This window comes from Ambystoma mexicanum, chromosome 12, assembly GCF_040938575.1.
Source record: "Ambystoma mexicanum isolate Mex_15411 chromosome 12, UKY_AmexF1_1, whole genome shotgun sequence".
In the NCBI taxonomy this organism is placed as follows: Eukaryota; Metazoa; Chordata; class Amphibia; order Caudata; family Ambystomatidae; genus Ambystoma; species Ambystoma mexicanum.
In genome coordinates, this window is record NC_090936.1 from 63,446,747 (window position 1) to 63,457,157 (window position 10,411).

At 49.3% G+C, this 10,411-nt stretch overlaps 1 protein-coding gene across 1 annotated transcript; it reads right to left on the reverse strand.

The window, feature by feature from the left end:
- Positions 1-1,455: 1,455 nt before the first annotated feature.
- Positions 1,456-9,727, reverse strand: LOC138513281 (dual specificity protein phosphatase 6-like). Its single transcript, XM_069627998.1, has 3 exons — positions 8,843-9,727; positions 5,483-5,923; positions 1,456-2,939 (listed from the first exon to the last, which is right to left on the reverse strand). The coding sequence occupies exons 1-3, from the start codon at positions 9,255-9,257 to the stop codon at positions 2,629-2,631; spliced, it is 1,167 nt and encodes a 388-aa protein (XP_069484099.1). The 5' UTR covers positions 9,258-9,727; the 3' UTR covers positions 1,456-2,628.
- Positions 9,728-10,411: the final 684 nt, after the last annotated feature.

The window sequence follows — 10,411 nt, forward strand, 5'->3', positions numbered from 1 at the left end:
CTCTGGCAGCAGAGTCAGGAACTGATGCATAGCGGGGTGCACACCCGACTCCCACATGCAATGCACATTATAACTGTTTCCATTGCACATTAACATCATGCATGAAGTCTTGCAGAGCAGGGGTCTGCAACCTTCGCTCTCCATATGTAGACTACAACTCCCATGATCCTTCACCATTGACTATGACGGCTATGACGTGTGGGATTTGTAGCCCAAAACACCCAGAGAGCCAAAGCTTGCAAATCCCCGTTCTAGAGGTTTCCCAAAGCTCCTTTGTGAAAATTGCTCAGAAACAGTGAATGTCAGAGAGCACCAGTTAGCTTTGGGAGACAAATGTAGCTCATGGTGGCGGCTTGCTTTAAGCTAACCAGGCTCTCTTCAGGGCCACACCCAGAGCTCCAGACAAGATTTGGAAGTGGCAGTATTTTACTCCCTATTTTTTAAAGTTGGTAGTAAATGTGATTTTGGGGGAGTGACATTGTAAGACCAATTCCGAATAGGAGTATTTTATAAGTGTGTAAAAATATGTTTTAACTGGAAAACAGATCCTTTTTTAACAATGATTTTTTTAACCTAGTTATTCATAAACATTAAAAGATACATGCTTACTTCTTTCAATCGGGCAGTTATAATAGTGGTTTCTTCCTGTGGGACTATGTGCACTACTGGCCCAAATAGATCTATACATCTGGTACAGTGAAAGCAGGGGCACAAGGTCCTACGTGTCTATTTCCTATTGTTTGTTGGGAGTATTTTTACTTCCTATTCTTAGGGTTATATGCCTATGTTTAGGGAGTAAAAGTAGCTGACACAACCCTTATCTGTACTGCTCCAAACATTGATGAACTTTAGAAATAAACACACCATGGGGTGGACTGGTCTATAGGGAACTCTGGAGATTTCCCGGCAGGCCTCTGCGGCCTGGCGGGGGTGGACTGGCCCACAGGTAACTCTGGAGATTTCCCGGCAGGCCTCTGCGGCCTGGCGGGGGTGGACTGGCCCACAGGTAACTCTGGAGATTTCCCGTTAGGCCTCTGCGGCCTGGCCTACAGGGAACTCTGGAGATTTCCCGTAGGCCTCTGCGGCCTGGGCCACTTATGTGTGGCAACCTTTTTTATTTCCAAATTTTCTCGTAGGAAAAGTTTGTGTTTGCTGAAAATGTGTAATACGGGGCCAATTTGAACATTATTTCCAGGGCCTCTTTTGCCTCGTAGTTTACCCCTGAATGCACCATGGAGTGTGTTTCAATATTTTATCATTAAGTTCATATATATAGTAGAATACATTTTAAAGCGCTTTGGAGAGTGTCAGGTTTTCGCCACAAGCTCTTTTCTTTTTCTGCTTCTTTTTTTCTTCCTCGCTTGTAAGCACAATTCTTCAGAACCCCACAGATTCGGCCCCCCACTAACCCAAGACTCTGTTATGGAACGTACAGCAAAACACACGACGGTCGTCTCCATAGCCAAAATAATTATTTAATAATAATTTAAACAATTTACAGTTATATAATAAAGGTCATCTGAAAACGTACACCACGAGCACTGCTCCCTTTAGTTGGCAAAGATCACGCCTTCCGCAAGCATACATTGGGGTACACATGTTCGCTCATACTTCCAGTTTTTTTTTAATAAAAATAGATGTGTCGTATTGCATTTGAGGTGAGGCTCCCTGATATACGGTGTGCACAAAAAAGGGAAATATAACTGTACACAAGTTCGGCGCACCATTACAAAATATTTAAATCTGGACTCAAGAAAACGGCGGTATTTACAAAGTGGAAGCAAAGTCACAACTGCTTTGGGGTTACAAATAGCTGCCAAGTTTCCCTGTTGCATGCAGAATCTTTGAGACAGTCCTGGTTTTCAAGCTGAGACTTGTAGGCCCACCCTTGCAATGGGAAATTCAAAACTACAGGTTCCAGCATGCAACTGGAATCAAAGACAAGGATTGGCAGGAGGTGTCACCCATGGGACTGGGAAAATTGGCAGAAAGGGTTATGGGGAAAGTCTCACAAGTGCTTGCTTTGAAAGAGAGGGCAGATGAAGAGAGGGGGGGGAGAGGAGGGCAGACATTAATGCTGTTTCGTACAAATAACATTACAAAGGAGACATGTGCCCAAAAAACGTATTTTCCTCGCACGGTATAATCCAAGCCGGTTATAGAGCAGAAAGATTTTACAATAATGTAATACAATAAGGTTCTGCGAACAATTCTCCAACATATGCCGAGCTGAGATCCCGGGCAAGTCTTCACTGAAGACAAGTATAAGAGTCACTGTTTGTCCACACGGGGGCAGCGTGGTCGCGTTCCAGTCACTGGACGCACGGCGCATGCGTAGTCCAGTCTGCCCTTTGTGTTGGGACCTAAAAGCTGTGCCACACACACCACAGGCGTGCAAGCCAGCGACCCGCGAAATGCCACTTTCTCTGGTGTCCTCCAAAGTGCCTAATGACCCCGTGCCTTCCCGGGCCAGAGCCAAATGTCACTCACGAATAGCCTGCCCCTTCCTGCCGCACACAAATGGACTAAGTGCTCCAGTGCCACATTCTGGGCAAAAAACTCGGTGCCAGCCAGAACGAGGGCCTCTTCTGGGAAACGAGCAGCCTAGACACCTGGCTGGGCTGCCACTCACGTGGACTGCAGGGAATCCACCTGGAAGACGTTTTGGTTGTTGGCGGGGGTTGTGAAGTAGAGCTGCTGGGCCGGCACGTGGTTGTCACACGGGCTGCTTAGGCCCAGGGTTTTCTCAAAGTCCTTCAGCTGTCCCAGGAAGTTAAAGTTCGGCGAGATGTTGGACTTCTTCATCCTGACGATGTCATAGGCATCGTTCATGGACAGGTTTAAGTTCTGCATGAGGTAGGCCACGGTGACGGTCACCGACCTGCTGATGCCGGCTAAGCAGTGCACTAGAACTCCGCAGCTTTTCGCCCGGGCTTCATCTGAAAAAGAGAATGAGACAGCGGTCAGACAGGCGTGCCAACAGGGGTGTACATAGCCGCATTGAATAACTTAAAAACAGGATGAAATCCCAAGAAAAAACAACATATCCCGAAACACGGCACATACTTTTACCATGTTGCCCCTATATAATAAAATATAGCGCCGATGCCTTATTTCTCGCGCTGCTAAGCGCTATAATGTGGATCAAGTGTAAAGAGTATGCCTGACAAGGTGGAACATAGGACGCTTCCATTTCTAGGCCCCGCATCCCTGCTTGGCCAGACCGGTGCGACCCTGGGCAAATCCCCACTTTCTTGAGACCAGGAAGCTTGCCCGCGGGCACAACTACGCTCTGCTTACAAAACATTTGACCTTTGAAAGAGTACCAACAATATGGACGTCGAACGCCCCTTCTGCAGACAGGCAGGCTGCGGGGGCCTGTTCAACACATTGCACGCTGTGGTGCTGAAACAATGGCTGCATTCAGGCCCTTTCAAAGGAGGAGCGCTGTCCCCGGGGGCAGCCCGCTAAGAGGAACAGGATGTCAACATGGCCGGAAAACAGGCGGCTTTGTAAGAGGCGATGCATCACAATGCCAGTGCAGACTGGTGGCTTCCCGTGCCCGTCTCGCATTACCCACCGGGTCTCGCCAGGGTTCACTTGGCCTGGAGAATCTGCCGGCTATCCACGATGCCGAGGATCTAATTCCATAGGTCCCACAAGACAACAGACCAGTTATCAAGAGTCAAATAAAATAGCCACGGCAATCTACACCATGAAAAAATTCCTCACACTGATTGGGGGGGGGGGGGGAGGGTGGTTGCACACCCTCGCGATATCCTTCAGATACAACTTCACCTTAAAGTTACTGCGCATCTAAAAACAGATATTTAATTTAAGGCAAATCTGGGCCACCCAAACACAACACGCAAACTGGCCCGTCCATTCTTCCCAATGGCCTCCCAAAACGAACACCACAGACCCAGCCTTCAGGGCCCGGCCCTGCCCCCTCGCTTCACGCTAGTGTAGAGTTTGACAAGAACTGCAAGTTGCATTTTTGGTGACATTGTCAACAAAACTTGACATGATATCCTTGCTGATCTGTCAGCAACACCTGGGACACTTGACAACATAACTCGAGGCATTGATGATGCCCGAGTTATACTGGCCCGATCAGGCGAACCCAGGCATCCCTAGTTCATATTTCCACCTTCCCCGCCCCCAGACAGCTCATGGTATGTTCGAATACCACTGCTCATCCATTGTAAGAGATCCACACATGGGTGGGAGTAATGCGCAGCCCGTGTATGGATCCTGTATTGTGGTTCTCCAAAAAACGTTGCCCTTTCATAAACAGAAGAAGGTGTCTGACATGACTTCACCAGGAAGAGGCCAGAGAATTCTACCTTTCAGTGTAGTTCTGCCAGAAGCACCGCCCTTGCATATACAGAAGAAGGGGTCTGACATGACTACACCAGGAAGAGGGCAGAGAATGGTCCTCAGTGTAGAGAAGCACTACCCTTTCACATACAGAATGTGTCTGACATGACTTAACCAGGAAAGGGCAGAGAATTATAGCTCTCAGTGTAGTTCTGCCAGAAGCACTGCCCTTGCATATAGAGAATGTGTCTGACATGATTTAACCAGGAAAGGGCAGATAATTCTACCTTTCAGTGTAGTTCTGCCAGAAGCACTGCCCTTGCATATACAGAAGAAGGGGTCCGACATGACTACACCAGGAAGAGGGCAGAGAATGGTCCTCAGTGTAGAGAAGCACTACCCTTTCACATACAGAATGTGTCTGACATGACTTAACCAGGAAAGGGCAGAGAATTATAGCTCTCAGTGTAGTTCTGCCAGAAGCACTGCCCTTGCATATAGAGAATGTGTCTGACATGACTTCACCTGGAAGAGGGCAGAGAATTCTACCTTTCAGTGTACTTCTGTCAGAAGCACTGCCCGCCCTTGCATATACAGAAGAAGATGTGGCATGACTTCACCAGGAAGAGGGCAGAGAATACTAGTTCTCAGTGCAGATCTGCCAGAAGCACCACCCTTGCATTTACAGACGGTGTCTGACATGACTACACCAGGAAGAGTTCTGAGAATACTAGTCTCAGTGTAGTTCTGCCAGACGCACTGCCTTTGCATATACAGAAGATGTCTGACATGACTACACCAGGAAGAGTTCTGAGAATACTAGTCTCAGTGTAGTTCTGCCAGACGCACTGCCTTTGCATATACAGAAGATGTACACCAGGAAGAGTTCTGAGAATACTAGTTCTCAGTGTAGTTCTGCCAGAAGCACTGCCCTTGCATACATACACAGAAGTAGGTGTCTGGCATGACTTCACCAGGAAGAGTTCTGCAAATACTAGTTCTCAGTGTAGTTCTGCCAAAAGCACTGCACTTGCATATACAGAATAGGTCTGACATGACTTTACCAAGAAGAGGTCAGAGAATGCTCAGGTCGGATGCAGCACTAACCTATTTGGGACAAACATAGTGTCTGGAAGAAAAGCTGTGCACCCAGAATACTCACCTATGAAGGAAATGGCATCAGGAAAAAACTGGGAAAGGTTTTGGCTCCAGTGATCCGAGATTGGAATCTGCTTGTATCTGAATTCCCCCGCATTCTCAAAGAGGTTGGGCAGGTTGGGGGTGACGTTCAGGATGTACTTGATGCCAAACTCCTCCAGAATGTCCAGGTTGGTGGAGTCCTTGGCGCAGCCCAGATAGAGGTGGGGAAGAATCTCCACAGGGAAAGAAGGCTGAGGGTTGGACAGCGGGCTGCCCTCGGAGTCAGTGGCACTGATGGGGTCCCGGTCGAGATCCGATTCTATGTCAGACGAGGAGTCCGAACTGATCCGGAGGCCACCGAGGCCCAGCACGGGTGGAGAGGAGTCGCCACTACTGCAGGAGCTTGAGTCCAAGTTGGTCTCGCAGTGCACTGGGAACTCTGCCTGGAATTTGTTGAATCCTCCTATAAAAGGGAACAAAGAAGCGGGAAAATACTCATCAGAACTATTAAAAGGGTGATTGACTAGAGTTTACAAACAGATGCTACAGATAGGTCAAGTGGACATCGAGTCAACTTTTCCAGGGACCATGGGTTCTTAGGGATCTTGAAGACATATGGCCAAAGGTATCTCACCCCCAACCAAGTCTCCCTGGGCTAGCTCATCCAATACAAAAATTGATTTTTGCAGATGCGCCTTACAAAAGGATTGCCTCAGCGCCACAGCTAGTGTTTCCCATGTAAGTGGGGGGCACCATTCTTCTTCGATTAATATAATAAATACCGTAACAACTCCTTCTAACCCCCACCTCCCGAATCCCAATCAAGTGATGCTGAAAAAAGGGGATTTTCTGGCACTTAGTTTTTCACGTTGTAACTACACAACTACACAGACAGCTTACTTTGTGGAACTCCCTCACAAATTAAATGTTGACATCACCCAACCCAGTGACCGTGTAATGCAATCATTTGGGTTAAATGACATTAGCATATTTCCTCGTACGTGTACGCACGCCTGGATTGCACATTCGCGTTGGTATTTTTCTTCAAATAGCATCGTTTGCAACACAGAAAAAACGAAATGGCGCTATTGCCGGACATAAGCATTGTTTTTTTTTGGGGCCAGGCAAATTTTTGCAGCAACACAAAGAGTGCTCACATATACAAAACACGAGCGCACATATATTATTGATTTTCGTCCAATTGTCTCATCAGATTTTTTATAAGATTTTACAAACATCCTACCGCGACTGTGTAGGAATAACAAAATGGCTGTCATAGGTTATTTACGGTCTTAAGGCCTAATTTTCACAAATGTTTTCAATGGGACTGTCCCGTGTTAAATGCAAAATTGTACATCTGGCCATTAGTGTGTCAAAGCAATTGTTTGTGTGGTTTAGAAATAAGAACGAGAGTGTAATGTACAATTATGACTGGTATACTTGGAGCTAGCTGCCGTTAAACAGCCCGTCACAGCGTGTGGGTGCCCCACATCAAGAACATGAAAAGGGCCGACATCTGCCATGCAGGGAAACGTGTAATGTATTCCGCGCGCCCCGGGCAGAGGCAGGAAGCCCATTGAGAAGTTGTTTGTGAGATAAGGTTACCAAGAGCCCGGGAGCTGAGATCAGAGCACCCACGGCGGGCATTCTCCACGGTGCAGCCAGCCACACTGCCTAAGCCTGCTTCTAACACACACACATCCTTGTCAGGGGACCCGGCGCCCAGGACAGCTTGAACAGAGGCCAGCTACCCGGGGGGGGGGGGGGGGGTGGACCGACGGGGTAGCAATGAGGATTCCCAGGTGTGAGCCTAATGAGACCAAAAGGGTGACACTTGAGAACTTTGCTTTCAAGTTGATGTCAGTTCCCTTTCATGGCGCCTCAATTAATCTACACATCGTCCACAAAGACAAATAGAGAACCCCAATATACTGATACGTATTGGGAATACGGGGCATTTCCATTGCTAAATCCAACTGGCTATTTTAGGATGAATACACGTTACTAGAGTTGCCAAGGATCACTATCAAGGATCACTAGCTTTATCTCAAAAGTAGGCCTCCCAAATCTATGTGAGTAGGAAGTGTCTGGTGCTATTGGGTAAGGGTGTATCACAGCTGCCACTACGTACCCAAATAAACATCCTTTGGTCACACGCTGCACATACAATAGTACAATTTGCAGGCTGTTCTTGAATAGGGGAGCCAAGGGCTGGACATTTCACACATTCACCAATGGAAGGCACTGCTGGTCAGTCTCGCACCTACTTTGGAGCAGACATCAATCAGCGAAGTCTCACACCAGGAAATGGCAATTTCTGCGAAATAACTTCGCTTTCTCCTGGGATCAACACTAGATGCCAGGCCACACTGTCAGATATGTATCCTATCCCGGATGTTCAGACCATCAAAACAATGTATGCGTGGTTATTCCATGCTCAAGCACATGGAGTTCGAAATACTTTCATACATAAAATGGTGGAAGGTAATTACTACTATAACAAAAGAGAAAAAATGGAGGTCAGTAGCAGGCAGGTAGAGAATTATCATACCTGGCCGTTCATCATAGGGGAAAACAAAACAATAGCAACATGACTAGTAAACACCCCCAAACTAACCCTGGGAGTTAAAGCATGGAAATCTAGGAAAACAGCGGTCGCGCAGACAAAACACTTGCTGGACATTTTTCAAGCAGTTGGAATATTTTAAACATCAGTTCCCAGAGCAATGTGAAGAATAAAAGCAGTTCACGCATTTTCTAAATATTGAACAAATGGGATTAGAGGATGTTAGCTGTTTGTTTTGCAAAATAAGGCATTTATGAACCAGTTTGCCGGCTTAGGGACTATGGTACTTTAAGCCCTCATTTTGGTAAAAGTCAGATTTAAACAGGTGCGGGTGCCATTTTAGAGGAGGGCCACAGTACATTTTAGGCAGGTTGGGGTACCATTTTAGAGGAGGGCCACAGTACATTTTGGGCAGGTGCTGGTACCATTTTAGAGGCGGGCCACAGTATATTTTCGGCAGGTGCCATTTTAGAGGAGGGCCACAGTACATTTTAGGCAGGTTGGGGTACCATTTTAGAGGAGGCCCACTGAACATTTTGGGTAGGTGCCATTTTAGAGGAGGGCCACAGTACATTTTGGGCAGGTACCATTTTGAGGAGGGGCCACAGTACATTTTGGGCAGGTGCCATTTCAGAGGAGAAACACAGTACATTTTGGGCAGGTGCCATTTTAGAGGAGGGTCAGAGTGCGGTGTGGGGGTCACTTCCGGGGTGAACACACGTGGTGCCCTCCTGTAAAGTGTCCCCAGTGGCAGCCAGGTGCCTTGACTAATGGGCCTGCCTCGTGTGTGCCCTGTCCCCGGGACGGCGCCCTTACCTTCCAGGAAGAAGGCCCGGCAGCCCTCGCCCGTCAGGCGCTCCAGGAGCAGGCCCAGCAGGCCGTCGCCGGCCGCGGCGCCGTTGCGGTTGCAGTCGTCGCCGCCGCCCTCGTCGTAGAGCAGCACCGGGTCGCTGCGGCAGCGGCGGCCGAAGCGCTCGCGGTCCTCGGCGCGGGGGAAGAGGGCACGCAGCGGCAGCGTGCCTCCCCGCAGGCGGCGCAGCATGAGGCCCGGCAGCGCCACGCTGAGCGCCGTCTCGACGTGCGACGACTCGTAGAGCTCCTGCGCCCGGCAGTCCATGAGCAGCAGCCGCTCGCTGCCCAGCTCCAGCTGCTCCTTCAGCCAGGCCGCCGTCTTCCCGCAGCCGCGGCGGTTCTCCTCCATGCCCGCGGACTGGAGCCGCTTCTCTAGCATGGGGGAAAGAAAGGCGGTGGTGGTGGTGCCGGCGGCGGCGCGTGGTCCCGGGGGCGCAGAGGCAGGAGTCCGGCTATAGGGGCATGTGCGCGCTAGGCCCCCCGAAGGTGCCCGGGATGCTTGGGACCCTTGATGTCCAGGGATCCTGCACTGGCCCTGTCCAGGGATCCAGTCCAGTGCTCGGAATCCGTAATGTTCTGGAGTTGCCCGCCAGGGATTTTCTCTTTGATGTTCCGGGCTCGTGCACACGTGCCCCCCTTAACTCCGATGTGCAGGAATCCTGGAGTGTGGGGTGCACTGATGTTGCACTGGGGAAGAGTGTTTTTGCTCCGGGTCTGGAGGCTGAGGCAGGTCGGTCTCGAACCCGCGGAGAGCGCTCTGCTGCTTCACTGTGTCTAGGATGCCCACGAATCTTCTTGCAGCAGAGGGGTGCTCTCTTGTGTGCCCAAGATCTGTGAAGTTTGCTCAGGGTAGTGCCCCTCGTGCTCCGATTGGCTGAGCCGTCGGGAGGTTGCCCATTGAGGCGTTGCCTTGGCGACGGGACCGGCTGGAACAGGTTGTGTTGATGAATCGGTAATGAGTTTGTCATTCACAAAAAAAAAAAAAAAATAACTGAAAGGAATTTCCTCTCTTCGGATCACAGGAAGGAAGAAGAGGGGGAGGAGGAGGGGCCCATTCACCCCGGACAGCAGCGGCGAGCTCCCCCGCCGCCTCCGCCTCCTCCATCCTTCCCCCGCTGAAAGTTCACACACACACACACACACACACACACTCACACAGTGCAGGAGACACATTACACAAATGCTCGTCTGCAGCGCTCAGCCCATTGCGCCACCCGCATCCTCGCTCTTGTCGCTGTAGAACCTCTGCCACGGACCTTCATTGCCCCCTAAATCATTAAAAAGAATCGCGAATACAAAGCCCCAGACGCGTTTCTGATTTGAAATCCTAGAAAAAATAAAAATCTGTTTGTTTACATCCGCCTTTCGGCGTGATCTCATTCACAGATAAGGATTTCAAGGCCAGGTGACCAAAGCTGTCAGATCTGTTCGTTTTGCCCTATATTGTGTTCGTTTTCAACGGAAAACAAGATTTCCGGATATAAGACGCTATCACAGCCTCTGGCATTTAATGCTGCACAATAATTCGAACTC

Bases quoted from the DNA above. Each gene is read 5' to 3' on its own strand.
- LOC138513281 (XM_069627998.1), bottom strand. From the start codon at position 9,257: ATGCTAGAGAAGCGGCTCCAGTCCGCGGGCATGGAGGAGAACCGCCGC. The intron at 5,924-8,842 runs GTAAGGGCGCCG...TCCCTTTTATAG, and splicing joins CCGGGCCTTCTTCCTGGAAG to GAGGATTCAACAAATTCCAG. The intron at 2,940-5,482 runs GTGAGTATTCTG...TCTCTTTTTCAG, and splicing joins TGATGCCATTTCCTTCATAG to ATGAAGCCCGGGCGAAAAGC.